The 16,035-nt window shown below is 42.9% G+C and overlaps 1 protein-coding gene across 3 annotated transcripts in view; it reads right to left on the bottom strand.

Annotated features, from left to right (window-relative positions):
- The window catches only part of capu (formin protein cappuccino), a 46,521-nt gene that overhangs the window by 11,435 nt on the left and 19,051 nt on the right, over nt 1–16,035 (bottom strand). The window contains exons 1-3 of one of the 3 annotated variants that reach the window (XM_015180383.2): nt 12,155–12,903; nt 8,448–9,014; nt 3,258–3,854 (exon numbers count right to left, since the gene is read on the bottom strand). In XM_015180383.2, the coding sequence (XP_015035869.2) occupies nt 3,258–3,854; nt 8,448–9,014; nt 12,155–12,725 (1,735 nt within the window). In that variant the 5' untranslated portion in view covers nt 12,726–12,903. Of the gene's footprint in view, nt 1–3,257; nt 3,855–8,447; nt 9,261–12,154; nt 12,904–16,035 lie in introns of those variants that run through there. The other 2 variants (XM_015180384.2, XM_015180380.2) reach the window with 2 other exon arrangements.

The following is a 16,035-nucleotide window of genomic DNA, read 5'->3' as shown; positions in this document are numbered from 1 at the left end:
GATGTTGTCGAGCATATAAATCAGATTTTTGGATCCCAAAAACGTTCCGCTACACGCCGGACGTTGGCTGTCCGTCCTGTCTGATGAAAAGTCGCGACAAAAAGCTTCTGTTGCCGCTCTGCTCTGCCCACCACGGGGCGGACTGGTCCTCGGGTAAGCCACGAAGAATTGATGGCCACTTCAGAGACAATGACGATGGCGACGACAAACGCGACAGGCGACATGCGACAGGGATACAAGCAGCGACTGCTGCGGATGGACCCTGTCCAGAGCCAGCAAATTGCGTGTCCGGCGATATCTAGAGGCGCCTGCTGCCTGCCTGCCTCTTCTCCTCTGATGTTTGTCCAGCGAGGCGTTAAAATGTTTGTTTGCATTAATTTGCAGCAGACGGCGACGATGATGATGACGAGGAGGATCAGCAGCCAGTGGTAGAGCCCTAGAAGCCCCCACAACGATGAGCTTACCAATTAGCGCCACCATTTTCCACTACCACCGCCATTCGTTCTCCTCCTTTGGCTGGCTGGAGGCGTGGCATGTGTCAAAAACTGCGCCTCCCAAAAAACTTGAAAGCCAACAAAATTTTCGCGCTGCGTTTTAAGCGAAAGTTTTCCACTTGCTAACGGGGGAGATTTTAATACGAACTAAGGGGAAACAAGGGTATGCTCGGATACGTATACGTACAGATGAGGACCATAAATATATAGCTTCAAGGTAGTTCTACGAGTGTTTGATCTATCAGTATCTCAAAGACCTTTTTGGAATATACTTCCAAAAGCTGTGGCATCCACAATAATAAAGATATGTGTATAATATTTGGTGAATGTGTCTACAATGCTATTGTCTACTCAGCTCTCAAAATCGGAAATGATGTTGGTCAAAAATGTTGTGGCATCCACAATTGTAGACATATTTTCATCAAATTTGGTAAACTCACCTACAATGTCATTATCTGGCTATATACCAAAAATCATCTTAATCGAAATTGAAATTTTGAATTTTTATAAAGCCAGAGGTGGTATTCCTTAATTTCTGTGTTAGAATCAGTTCTCCAACAGCTTTTTACCTCCAAAAATGTAAGCTGGTCTTCAAATTTGCTCTATGTCCATATAAAGATATAATCTTATGTTCTAGAAACAATCAGCTCAATGGTACACTGATAAACCCCCCAAATTATTGCCTCGGCTCTTTCGAAAATATTCCCCATCTTCAGCCTTTCATTTGCGAAAGTAATAGTGCTAATAGGTATCCCCTAGTCGAACTATTTCTTGTCTAAAGCTCTCACAATTGTTGAAAATAGTTTGCCGTTCGACGGGGAATTTGTGTCTGGAATTTCGAGCACACGCAATAATGCGAGCGAGCAACGCATCGCACATCTGTATAGAGATATATATATCGCATAGTGGTAGGTAGGGGGCGTGGCATGTGCTATGGAAATTCTTGGGTGTCTTGGGCGACTGAAAGTCTTAAAGTCTGAGAGCCTGAAAGTATGCCACTAATTTCGGGAATATGGTAGAGGTTCTTTCTGGTTTCTTAGTTGGAGAGAATGGGCGAGAGTTTTCGCGACTTCAAACACTTGCAAAATGTTAACCCAACAAAAGTTTTCCCTTTCCATCCACCCCTCCACCCACCCAATATATATGCCAAATATTTACATACACAAATTTCCCCAATTATGCAATCATTCGACTTGATTTGGCTTCCCCCCTTTCTTGAGTGATTTTGCGCTCCACGCTGAAAGTTGAATCAGGGGAAATTAATTGTTAACTTTAAGCAAACAACAAACGCAATCAAACGTGGGACGAACATAGCGAATGATTGGAGGGATTGCGGGGGGATTGGAGCCGAGGGTTGGGGTTGGGGATGGGAAAATAAAATTAAATGTTTCCCAAGAAACGACACAAAAGGCAAACAGTTAGTGCGCAAAAATCGCTGTGTTACCTTTATATTTCTCCTTCAATGGGTCTGCGCTCTTGTGGGTCTCCGCCTCCCCCCTTCCATGGTACTGGGGGTCCGCCTTTGCTGCTGCTGATTTTGGCATCGCTTCACTGGAGTCGCAGATTGAAACATAAAGCGGAAACCCTACCTGCAGAGGCAACCACAATGGACGAATGCTCTTGCAGAAGGTACTACGAAATTATTGGGCGAGTGAGTTTTCTATTCCAGAAGATTGCATTGGGAACAAAGTGAGAGGGCAGTCTCAGAAGAGAGGGGTGTATTACGACTACAAGAAGAGGCCTTCCGAGAAAGATATGTACTCAACCAACTTCAACTGCACTTATTCCAAGGAATTTTATAAGCACACATAGTCGTATGTATGACAGTTTTCCTATCAAAGAACTTACAAGGCCTTCTCCACTAGGTCGTATAACTTTATCCGCTATCCAATCACTTGTCCCCGTTTCCCTGTAGGTCAAGGCCTAAGAGAAAGGAGGGAGAATGAAAATTCTTTTCTATTAAGAATGTGATCTTAAGGCTGCTCTTCAGTAAGCATCTGCAAAAGAATCTCCACTGTATTTCTGAATAATTTTTTTCAGCTGTTCAATAGCTTTTAGTTGGACTATTATCAATATCGATAACATATCTTTAAATATCAAAATTTAGTGCTGTTAAGCGCAAAATTTAGAGCCCTGCGCGCTCAAGCTCCTCTGTTATGTCAGCTGTTAGCACGAAAACGTAAAGTGCTGTTGGCTTGGCAAACTATTTTAGATCCAATTTGAGTTTGGGTTAAACAAAATTATTTATAAAGAAGGCACAAGCCAAATTGCCCTGTTAAGGGTGTCAATTGTATGTTAATGGGTCAATAGGTCATCTATTTTTTCCTTTTGCAATAAGGATCTGTATTTTTGTCTAAAAAGACGCTTACTTTTCATTTCAAGGAGGAAAATGCTGCCGTTTTGAGTACAGAAAAATCTAGCAGAATATACTTGTAGTACTCTTATAGCACTTATATCTCCTCATCTTCGATTAGAAATACCATCTGTCAGATTAAGATATGTAGGAAAAGTGTATTCCCATTGCTATTTATCAGGTTTTCAGCTTATTCTCTTAAAATTACCCCCTAAAAATTCCAATTCACCTTCAAATATGAAATAGATGAATGGATCCACCAAAAGACTCTTCATTCAACATATTCAAGTCGTATCCCTGTATCTTATTCCAAAACTCCTTCCCCAAGCCCCATGTCGATTCGTTTATGACCAACATTTCCCTCTTTTTTTTTGAGTACCAAATGCAAACGAATATTTGGACAAACTTACCTTCGAACTTTTCATATGCAGCGAAGCTTAACTTTTCCGGTACATAAGATGAGCCGCGACGCGAACCAGTGCCTCCACCTGCCCCTGTGACGGCGGCACCTGCCAGCTCTGGCAGGGTTGCCAACAGCGACGATGTCGGCGTGGCCAAGAGCGTTGTCTCCGCCTCCATCAGTGGCAGCGTATTCGAGGAGCTATTGCCCGCCGCGGACTTCTCGACCGTGAAGCTGGCGACCTTCTTAAGCACATTGCTCGTGAGCAGCGGCGTTGTGGGCGTACCAAATCCAGGGGGCGGCGGCAGCGGCAGCGGCGGCAAGGGCAGGGCTGCCATGTCATCCTCCACATTGTCAGACGGAATCGGTGTAGCAGTCGCTGTGGCAGTCGCTGTCGGGGTTGGGGTTGGGGTCTGAATCGCAGTAGTCGTCGTTTGGGACTGCACAGGTGTTTGAGATGATTTAAACGAAATTATAACAGTTGATTGCGTTTCCAGCGTGGATGACGGCGACGATGGTGTTGTTGCTGGGGCAGACGCCTGTGGAGCGGTGGAGGAGCCCGCTGTTTGAGCTGCTGATGCCACTGATGCCACTGATGCTGATGCTCCTGTGAATGAACGAATGAATGAATGACGAGGCAATGGCATTAGCAGGATAAATTTGTATAGAAATTCAGGCACATCCCTCCCCAAGGGTGCTCTCAAAGGAGGATCCTGTTTAAATGAGTGAAAAATTGAAGATAAATGTACGAGTATTCGCACTGCGTTTAGAAGTCACTTCACATAATTACTGCTTAAATTGTTGGGTTCTTCTGGGTGGCCAGCATCCATTTGCCATCCATTTATCATTCGTGTTCTAAAATTGTTTGTGTTTTTTGGATTTGTTTCTATAGAGGTCTTTGAGGTACTTAAATGTCCCATTAGTTCCTGGAAAAATGTTGCTGATTGGGTGGGCACACAGATACTTTTCGGTGTAAAAGGTTCTCAGAACTGGTGGGGTTTATGGTAGAGGTGTTTTCACTGTTTGAGGGGGAGATATCCCTTAAGATATATACATATTTTTATGTATTCTAAGAATTGCAGAGGCAGATACTCTTCAGATACTCAAAGCAACATCATAAATATACCTTTAAATGGCTAGATGATGGTTCCACGAGTTCTGTAAAAGTTCCCTCAAATCAAATCCAATCAAAACCCTTAAAACAAAGTTTTTACAATCGTAAGAGTGAAAGAAGATCTTTAAAAACCCTTTCTAGGCACTAAAATCTATGGGTTCGTTCTCTAAGAAAGACTTTATCTGGATCCTAAAAGATTCCAGTTCTAGATTTTGTTCTAGATTTTAGCTATGAAAAATATCTCTTAACGAATCTGCACAGTCCATAGATTTATCTCAATATCTATAGGTTATTAGTTATATATCTTTCTATCTATTTATCCATCTATCTATCTATCATTCTGTCTTTCTATCTATCATCATTCCATCTTTCTATCCATCTATCTATCTATCCCTCTATCTATCCATATAACAATCTACCCAGCTATTCATCTTTCTATCTATATATATTTCTTTCTCTATCTATAGGAATCATTTAAATGAAGGAAACTCTATCTCCCTTGATAGAAATATATCAAAACTATGCAATATTCCCAGTTTTCAGGGGCAACTCCAATATTAGTGAATACATCCAGAAAAATCTCAAATACTTAAACAAAATTAAGCAAAATATTTGCTCTTAAAACTAATATATTTTCATCAATTACAATCCAAATTTGTTTTTTATCTAAAACAAAATGGTACCCAAAAATCTTTAAAGATCCACTCTAATGGAATTTTCAAGCAACTTCTCTCTCACTCGCTCTCCAGCGTAAACCATTTTTTATAGCCCCATTCCGCCGTGCAATCTGTTTTGTATTCCTTCAGTCAATATTTAAATGATTTATACATTCATTAAATCGAAATTCATGTCAGAAAAAAAAAACACAGAACCCATAAAAAATTGCCTCTTGCAGACATATAATTTTTCTAGTGCATTAAATCTTCCATTATCCAACACCTCCTCCGCCAGAGCCCCTCCCTCCACCCCTCCGCCAATCAGATTGTGTATTTTAAGGCGGATTCCTGATTTTAGGAAGCAAATTTTTATGGTCCTCCTGTCGCCTGCCTCCTGGCTCCTCCAATCCCCCAGATCCCGCTCCGATTGAGTAGACCCTGTGGAGCGCTTATCGTGCGGCCCCCATCATCATTGACTGTGTACCCAAGTGGTTATGCCACCTCCTGCCTGCTGCCACTTGCCCCCTCCGCCCGTCCCTTCGATTTGCGCGGAACACTCCCGCGTGTATCATTCTATATAACATGATTTAATTAAAATTTAAACTTTACTTTTCTCGGTTTTTTTTTTCTCCCTTTTTCTCTGGTGTTTTTTATTTGTTGTTTTGTTCCCCCGTCGAGGAACAATGGGGAATACGACAGGAACAACAGGAAAACAGCAAAAACGATGGAAGTCCGAGGCCTGAAGCCTGAAGCGCCCGTTTCCCCTGCCTCTTGCCCCTGCCGGTTTTCCTGCCCGTTTTCCTGCCTTTCCGGCCAACATTTTGTAAACAATGAAGACGTGTTTGCAATTTTTAAGTTTTCACAAATGTTTTGTTTATTTTTTGAAAGTATTTTGATACCGCGTATTGGCCGAAAGGAAAAAAGTATCCAGTAACAGGAAGGAAGCAAGCAAACGAAGGGATTACGGAGCGTTTTCTAGAGGATTGTGTTGGATTGTTGTGGCCGTACATCAGGGCAGAAGAACACACTGATAGGTGGCAGAAACCCCTGAAGAACTGGGTTATGAAAGTGGGGTACAATAGTTCCTAGATGAGGTTCTAGAACTCCAACCTAGGACGATTAAGAACAACTCTAAGGTGAACAAATAATTCTATTTCCTTATAAGTGTATCTATTCAGCAGTAGAATGGCTTTTCTAGATCTTTTTCTACAATTTTTATGTTTATCTTCTTCTTTTATTTGTAGGAAACCCCAAGATTTTGGAGACTGTAATACTAGAGGCAGGAAATGAGGATCCCAAGGCTTTATCGGGTCCCTATACTTCTAGCAATGCCGAAAAACTTGTCCTGTTTACCATTTAAGAGATACGGAGCTCAAACTGTATATGGTTCTATATAAAGCTATAATCTACCCAAATATCGAGATTCATTTAGATCAGATAATTATTACAGCCAGGATAAGGATAAGACATGACATACTACCTTCAATCTCAAAGGAATTCGTTTTTCAACAGTGATATTTATCCTCATATCGTTTTTAACGAGTTTTTATTGGTTGAAAGAATTCCACTTAGAATATATATTATATAGTTCACTTTTTCTTACCATCTCTTTTCTTACAAGCCTTTTGAACGGTTGAAATACCAAATACCAAGTATCCCTTAGTCGTAATATCATCCTATACTTTCTCTAACTTGTATTTTTTTGCAGGGATCATTTTACTTCACTCTTTAGGGTATACCCCAAGCCAAGGGCAAAGCCAAAGCACGGTCCCTGGCCGGGCCCGGCCCAAGGCCCAAAAAAAACCAGCGAACCATGTTCGCATTTCGCTTTTGTTTATCGAATCGCAAGAGATGGTCCGCTCCACGGATTCGTGGGGCATCAACGCAATTAGGTAACTGTTTGGGGAGGCTGGGAGGGGTTGGAGGCGGTAACTGATAGAGAGGGGGTTGGGGGCGGTGTGGATTGGGGGCCAATTATATATTTAAAATATCATGTGAAAGGAGACCCAGGGAACGAGTCCTTGCATAAATGTGCCAATAATTACTTTCGGGTTCGTCCTGCTGTTGTTTTCGTTTTCGTTTCGTTTTTTTTTTTTGCCACCCATCATTCAACATTTTTCACCATCCGCTGATCGGATCAGTTCGGAAAACAAAGAAAAGAGTTCTGGAGCGGTGGGGTTTTCGGGAATGGGGGAAAGGGGAGTACAGGGCGACTGTTGCTGCATGAGTTAATTAAAAAACTTTGCATTAAGGTTCTCTGCCAGGGCCCTTAACTTTTTCTGTCTCTTGTGTGTGTTTTTGGTAAAGGTTTTTCAGAGTTTTTGAAGTTTTTATGGTGTTTTCGGGGAAATCATTAGAGAAATACAAATGGTTTGTGGATATACATTTGTATATTGCCTGTGGTCTATGGCTTTCTTCTGGCAGAAAGAAAACCCTTCGACTCATGAGAATCTTCGATTTTCTGGCAGAAATGGGTCTAAGGAATGGGCTCTAAAATCAGAATAAATATAATAATCCATCTCTTGCATTATTTTCAGTAGTAATCTCTGCCCTTTTGTTTTGTTTGTGCGATTTTTAAACAGTTATATGACTATAAATCGTTTCAAATTCAAAAACTAATGATAAACCGATATTTATAGACGACTTGGAACTATCAAATTGAGTATGTTTATCACTCTATCATTACATAAGCAATTTTTATATTTTAAGAGGTTTTAAATGATTAATAATAATAATTAATTTACGATAAATATTCGATTTATATGCAAAGCTCATACAAAACCGATATTTATCGTTACATTACACTGAATATATGCTATTGATATTTTCCCAGAGATTTATGAAACTTTTTAAATTATAAAAAATATCGATTAATTAGAAAACTTAATAATTCGATAAACATCTGACAATCAATCGATATTTTTCCCTTCCAACTTCCCTATTTTCCAATCACGAATCTCCCAAGCCGGTGCTCTTCTTTAAAGTTTTTACCCCCCGCCCCCATTCCAGTGTTTTTTCTCTTGCAACTTGTTGGTGTGTTTTCCCAGGCACTTCAATTATGTGCCAACAGAAAAGAGACAGACAGACAGATAGATAGATGGAGGGCTATGGCTAGCGGGAGAGAGTGAGAGGGCACCACTCCAGCCAACAGTTTGACAAGCACTCCAGGGCCAAGCCGTATTTACCTTTGAAATTGGCGCAAAGCAACAAGCGGCACGACAACAACAACAGCAACAAAAAAAGGGACAGGACAAGCTTTTAGGAAACGGTTTTTTGTCGGACTGAAGGACCACTCAGTAGAGCACACACACTGACACACAGACATGTGGCATATGGCTACAAGTGGGGGCACAACAAACAAGCAACGGCAGGGGCCACCAGCTTGAGTTCAATGGAGAAAAAAATCGCTCTTTAAAGTCTAGAGTCTCACCTGAATCCTGTGTGCCGCCTGCAGGAGGTGGCGGCGTTGGATAAGCGGCGGCTGTGAAGCGCGATGATAGATTCTGGAGCTCCACCCTCTTCGACTTGGACACATTGAAGAGTTCCCCATTGCCCAAGGGGGAGTCCACTCGGGTGATTCCTGGCGTACCGCCCTCCGCAATGCCACCTGTTGGCGGCGGTGGCGGTGTGCCGGTGCTGCCCAGCACCTGGGCCAGCTTCTTGCCCAGCTGCAGGGCCATTAGTTCGTCGGGGGAACCCTCTGACACTACCAGCTCTTCGGATCCCGCTGGATTCCGCTCCTCCGCGTCCTCATCCAACTCCCTCCGATCATTGGCTATATAGTGGTACGATGTGGGCGAAAAGCTCAGGCATGCCAATTTGTCCGCTCGACAGCGTCGCTGGAGCTCAAGCACTGCCTTGGCCGTGCTCGGCGAGAGCGTGTCCACCGAGGTAACACTGATCTCGCTCAAGGGACGATCCCGTTTCGGCAGAACTGTTGCCTCCGATTTAGCTGCGCGTAGAGAGTCCTTGGTCACAAGCAAAGCGTCGACCGGATCTGTGAATAGGGAATCATTGCTTGAGCATGAGGTGCACAACGATCTCTGATCATGGTCGAAGGGATGATGGCTGTGATGATTGTGTTGGTAATAGCGATGCTGGCTATGCAGATAGCATCGTGGATGGTGACGCTGCTGTTGCTCTTGATGCGTTAGCGTGTCGCTCGAGGCATAGCAGCAGGAGTTGTCGCTCACGCAATTGTAGAACTCTAGAGAATCGGTATAGTCCAAACTGACCACGTCGTCTATGTGTGCGTCGATAGGGTACAGGGACAGACATACAAGATAGAGAGATTCAGTTGAATAGATAGAGGAAGTTGTACAGAAAAGTATATATCAGAATTCAAGGCAACAGATTGCAGGAAAATCAAAAAATATACGAGTTGAGGGAAACAGAGGAGAAACTTTAGGAAAAGGTATACAACAAAGGTACAATTTCAAACAAAATATTGCAAAATTCTTTACTTAAGAAAAGACAGGCTAAAATAATAATTGAAGATTTTTACAATATTACAGGGTATCCAAAATATAAATACTTTATTGTAAGCCAACTAACATTTCAATTAAATAACAAGTCTATCAATTCTAGAGTTAAATCTAGTCTAGTAAAAGAAATTAGCTTAGTCAGGGCTGCTTTAATTCAAAGGTTTATGGAGCAAAGTCTGTAGATAGTTGTCTTTTTTTATAGTAACTAATAATATGATATACTACCCGTAGGATTTTGGAAGCTTGTATACAATTATTCGTTTTTACTACGAAGGAATCTTGAACCGAATTGATATAACAATTTTGGAAACAAAGCTACAGATATTCCTACTAAAAGAACTATGAATTCCATCAAGTCTTACCCTCAAATATCGGAAAACAAATCTCAAGAGAAAGAAGTGTTACGTTTGGATAATTTAAACGTATCTAAAGGTGTGTTCCGATGGAACAATTATTGAAGTTTTCCAAATAACAACAACAATAACTTATCTTTGCATCGCTCGATCGTATGGCAACATACATATAATTGAATTTTAATGGATCCAAACTATAATAACTGGCAATGCAATATCACTTTAATCAGCAAAAACCCTGTATAGGGTAATCTTACACCATGTTTTAGAAAGCCATTGGGAAAGGCTCTACTCTACAGATATATCCATCATAGCCGGATGATCTAACTCCCCAAATATTTTTGAATTAATGAAAAAGTCCGCCAACTGTTCCTCCTTCCTCGCTTGATTTATGTTTATGTCCCATTGGAGGGGATTGATGGCTCATTCATAAAAAAAAAACAAAGCGACATGTGTAGAAAATAATAATTAAACAAAAGTAAATACTCGTAAAAGAAGGCGCCACTGGAAGGCCAAAAGAGAGTGAGCGTGAGAGGGCGTAACAGAGAGCAGCACTCACTCTCAGAGAGAGAGGGAGAAAGAGAGAGAGAGAGCTCTGCTCCGCTTTGACTGGAAATCAGAAACCGAAACCGAAACAGAGGCAAAATTATGAAAATCCATATGGAAAACGGTCAATAAAAGAAAAGCCGCAAACAAAGCACAAAAACAACAACAAAAGAAAGAGAAGGTGTGCAAGGCAAAGAAAAATGAAAAGTGAGGGTTCGAGTGAGGGGCGATAGCGAGGTGAGGTCAAAGAAAATCCGCCCAAACACAAAAAAATAAACAAAGAAAATTGTACAAAATAGAACTGAAAACTGGTTTCGGTTATGGGTCTCTGTCTCCCTAAAAGAAGGGTTCGGCAGTAGCGGAATGTGGAAGAGGGAGCAGGAGGGAGAGCGGCAGCAAAGCGTTGGCGTCAGTTTGTGCTCGCTCTCGCTCTCCCTATATCTCCTCTCGTTCCACACGCACACCATTTGTAATACACTTTAAAGAGAGGGAGTTTCGGGTGTAAGAAGATGTTTGCAACGCAGGGAATGAAGCGTTTGGGATCTCAGAGAGTTTATGGCCTTGATCACCTTCAAATAACGATTGATCAAAAAACAATTACAATTCAGAAATATATACACATATTTCCACAAAACCTTCACATCGTAGCCCTATTTCACATCGCCTTCCACCTTCAAGGGTATTCCATGTTTCGGTCTCCCGATTGACAGTCTTCCCTCTCGTGTTTCGTGTTTAATTTGTTGTCCATGAGCAATTAAAGCAAATTGAGAGCAAAACAAAAGCCCAAAAAAAAACCAAAAAATAGATGGACAAACAGATAACAAAGGAAAAGGCTCAACCTCAAAGAAGAAGCACAGGCCGAAGAGAGAGACAGAAAAGGAAGATTTAATAGCCTGAAAACGTAACCCTGATTAGACACCTGTAGATGGTTATTGTTTTATGTAGTTGTTGGCAGCAGCAAATTAGCTAATGGCATTTGTCAAGCACCGCACTCTTTCCGGCGAACACAATTTGTCACTTTTCACAGATTTTTCACCGTATTTGTGTTTGTTTTTTCACTCCGTTTCGTTGGCCGTCGTTGGCTTCGAACCGATCTGCGCGGAAGCGGGCTCAAAAAGTTAATAACAACCAACTGGTTTCCAGAAGGGGGGCTCACCAGACTGGAAAGAGCCACAGAAACAACGCTGGAAAGTCGAAAAGCCGCACACAGCAGACAGACAGAGAGAGAGAGAGAAAGAGAGAGTGAACGAACGCGACCGGGAGAGCAAATACGGGAGAGTGCGTGCCAGCGGGAGAGCCAGTGAACAATGAGAGCGCGAGAGCGTTGCTGGCGGCCGTCTTAAGCTCGAATTACACGAAACGAAAGCAGAGCAGAAAGGCAGACAACAAAGGGTACGATGATCGACTAGGGCATATTCTATAAGCAGAAGAGTTTGACACAAGTTGAGGTAATGTTGAATACATTTCAACTTTACACTTTTCATGTACATATTTATCATTCCACATACATGTATGTACATACATGATCAGTAAAATAAATAATTTAATTAAAAACCGGAATAATATATAACAACAAATATAAATTAAAACAGTTGCTGGTGCCGACTGCAGTTCGGTTGTCTGTCCTCTTTGAACACCGTTTTCCGCAAGCCCTATATACTTCTCTTTTACCCGTTCACCCATCACCGAAGCAGAGCAACAACGTCCGTCAGATTGTGCATGTGTGTTGGTGCATGTGTGTGTGCCGAGCTTACCTGCAGCTTCGCTAGCGTTTTGTGCTGATGCTTCTAAAGCTTTCGTTGATTCTGGCGGTGCTTTCAAAGCTTTTGTTTCTATTGCTGTCTCGATTGTTTCGACTAAAAGCTCTTCAATGAAAGCTCCACTAGAACGATCATCAATATCGTATTTGCCTTTTCTCATCGGCTTTGGTGGCGGCTGCGGGGCCGTACGACGCTTGCGCGGCTGTTGGGTGGTGGGTGGCTGCATTTGGTCTGGCAGAATCGCTGCGCATTCCTCTGCCAGATCTTCCCCCTCGTCCCGCTCGGTTGGACTCTGATTAAGCTTTGCGGAAAGCTGGCAGAGCTGTGCGAGGCTGCAGAGTTGTTGTTGTTGCTGTTGCTGCTGCTGTTGCTCCCGCTGCTGCTGCTGCTGTTGTTGTTTTTCTTTTTGTTTCTTTTTAAGTCGCAGCGGCTTGGTGGGCACTTTAGGGGGCAAAGGTTGAACTCTTATGGGCTGACGCATTTTCGAACCAATTTTCCAAAACACTACGGCCGTGGCCACCGCAGTGGTGGCCTTGCAAACCCATTCTCCAATTGCACATTTCATTTTGTTCTATTTTTGGGATCATACATGTTCTATGGACTTACGGACAGATGTTATCCAAAAAGTAATATTTTAGTCGATCTAATCCCTGATCCCTATTCATCCATGAATAACTCTTGGACCCCAGTGTCCGGGCTCCATAAGGAGATTGTTTACTTTTGAATTTTCTAGCCAAAAATATTTGTCAAACATGACAACTCTAATCAACGTTGCTGGGTTTAGAGATCTAATGATCCAATGAATCCCACGATTCGGTTGGAAAACCTTAGCTTTTTCCAACCCCAGTCCATCCATGGGACATACTCTATCTTTTGGAGCTCATGTACCCTAAATGTCTGTGCGTAAGCCTCTTAAACGGATTACACTTGCCCACTAATACAATTGCCGGCTTAATGTCTATTCAAATTCGTTCAAAAATGCACCCAAGAGTATGGCCAGGCGAATTTTCGCTGGGAATATCATTTGCAGAAATGGTACAACACGCTCAATAATTGCATTATAATAACAAATTGTAAACAGCATTAAACAGTTGTTAAAACTAGAAACACACAGACACACGTACACAGAGGCAGGCAGGCAGGAAGGCAGGCAACAGGGGGTTAAAGAGAGGGGGATATAGAGTGAGAGAAACAGATAGAGAGCGAGGACGGGGGCGAGGGCGATGGTGATAGAGATGAGCGAGATGGCGATAAAAGTTTACAACTTTTACATGGAAATTGTACAAGCAAAACTATTAAAACTAATTGCCATAAATATTAGCGGCCAGCCACGTGCCATGCCCGAAAAACTTTTCCACTGTAATGTGTTCCCACTGTATGTGTGAGTGAGATGTGACGTGGTGTGTGTGTGGCGGGAGAGCGAGCGAGAAAGGGAGCTTAATTGAGCACGTGTTGCCTCTCACTCCCGCAGGCTACACTGGCCGAAAAAAAACGCACCGAAAACTAAGCCAAAACTCAACCAGCAGCGACCTCCCCCCCCCCCCCCCCCCCCCCCCCCCCCCCCCCCACCAACCCGAACTACACACCTCTCAGGCTCTTCCACCAGCTCCCACATGTTGCCCCAGCCACCTCTTATATGCTACCCCAACCACCGCTCATGTCCTGCCCCAACCACCCCTCATACGGTGCCCCAACCACCTCTCTTATGCCGCCCCAACTTCTCTCCACGAAAAGCCTTTTATTTGGGAGGTTCTGTGCTGCGGGATATGTGGTTTTCGCGTAGAAGTGTTTGGGTAATGGGATCAGGAGAGGAAACAAGCGGGGGGAGGATTGCTCTTAGCGTTACTCCGGATCAACAAGATTATATGGTAGTTGGAAAGATCTGGCTGCTAGTCGGGAAAACATATGACCAGAGCATCCAAAGAGTAATTTGATAGCGTCAAATGCTCGATAAACGATCAACGATAGCGATTTCATATCATATTTGTTATGATATTTCATACAAGAGCTCTTGAAAAGTGTCAATGTCCTTAATGGTTCCATTATCTGTGGCCCTAAAGCCGAAGAACTCTAAACATAGAGAGAGCTACCTTTCAAAGATTGTTATAAACGATCAATGTACTATAGTTATAGAACAGCAATCCGTTGTGATCCCTCCACATCAGAACTGATTCAATCCTTAACCTAAACGATGCTCTACCTATATTCCAGTCTTTTCTTCCAGTTAAATGGTGGTCCTTTATTCTCATTCTTGAGATTTGTACAAAATGCCCCAGGATCGTGGGGTTTCCTGCCTTCCGCCAACCCACATGGCACTTCTTTTATCGAGTCCCCGAATCTTGGCCCACATGAATTATGAATTTATGCATTGAAAGAGGCCCGAGTGAGTGAATGAATGAATGAATTGAGTGTGTGAGAGTGAGGTCCAAGGAGCAGTCGGCCGGTCGGGTAGGTATCATCTCTCATCGCTAAAAGGGAATTTTTGATAGCCAGCTCGAGCCCCCTCCGATGCCCCGCCTCCTTTACAGCAGGTCCTGGCACGTTTAGGATTTCTCGTTGATTTGATTTTAGACTTTGCCCCACACTGCAATGCCAAAAGGCCCCATGCAGTCAGGCGGTTGGTCTGGTGTTGGGGCGGGGCAGCCCTGGGTGGGGCATCTCTTTTTCGCCTCTGAATTGCTTTTTGATATGCCTCAGCCTTGAACGCGTTTTCGCGTCTTTGTGAAGCGCGGAAAATTCCGTGGCCCACTACAGTGCAGAAAAACCCGCTGCGAAACAAAAACAAACCCCGGCAAAAACGTTTTCCAGAGTTCTTTTTGGCGCAAATTTGAATTTATTTGATGCACTGGGGGGGTGCTAAGGGTATTACGGTTATGGGAGGTGGTTTGTTAGTTCGAGTAGGGAGTTTTCCGGGAGTTTTTCCCATTTATTTTGTGGGATTTGCTTCTCAGGAAGCCTTTCTTTCAAATGAAGAAGGCAATTTTCTATCATAACTAAGCTCTGATAATCATATTCCAATATATATCCCTGGAATACCAAGCAGAAACGTTGCATAACCAACCGAGGGGCGCTGCTGTATGAAGCGTGAAACGTATTTTCGTGAAAAATTGGATCTAAAGTGAATATTCCTGTGTAAACCCTTTTGTTGTTCTATTTTATCTACAATAAACTCTGATATCAGTAGGTATTCCAATATCTATATATATATCCGATATTCCACTTTGATCCACACTATTTTTGTAGGATATATCCTCTGTTTTACTACAATTTCCCACAAACACTATACAAATAAGCTTGCCGCCCAAAAGTTGTCCCTTTCTTTCTCTAGACCCAACCGATGGGCACTGCCGCAAGACGCGCCACACGCATAACCCAACCGCTGACCTTCTTGCCTTCTTTCAAACTATTTTCCGCCAACTTATAAGAGTATTTCCTCGTTCACTTCACCGGGTCGCAACCCTTTACTTCCGCGCTTCTTCACACAAATTTTCCAGCTTTGAGTGATTTTTTTTTGGCTGGCGTAAATGTGTGTGTGTGTTGTTTTTTAAGTATTGAGGAAAAGTCAGTCGCCTGCAGCTTTTTGAACTCGACGCGTTTTTCTTATGGCTGTTAATAGACAGTCGTGAGTTTTTGAAGTGGGTCGCCGTTATGCTTCTGTTCATGCTCCTCCCAGAAAGCATGCTACCGGCTCGTGCCCCTCCGCGTCGCATCCCCGGTTCTGGCCTTCAGTTTTGGGTTCTGTTTTGTGTTTTTCGGTTCCTAAGTTTCTGTCTTGTGTTGAGTTATGACTGGGTACGTGCTCGCTTTGAGTGTTGCTTCAGGCTTCAGATGCTGTGCGGGGGGGGAGGGGGCGGCTGGTGGGGGTCTGTTTGTGC

Source organism: Drosophila pseudoobscura, chromosome 4 (assembly GCF_009870125.1).
Source record: "Drosophila pseudoobscura strain MV-25-SWS-2005 chromosome 4, UCI_Dpse_MV25, whole genome shotgun sequence".
NCBI lineage: Eukaryota > Metazoa > Arthropoda > Insecta > Diptera > Drosophilidae > Drosophila > Drosophila pseudoobscura.
The sequence above is the reverse complement of the archived record's forward strand: the minus strand, read 5'-3'. Positions and strand labels throughout refer to the sequence as shown.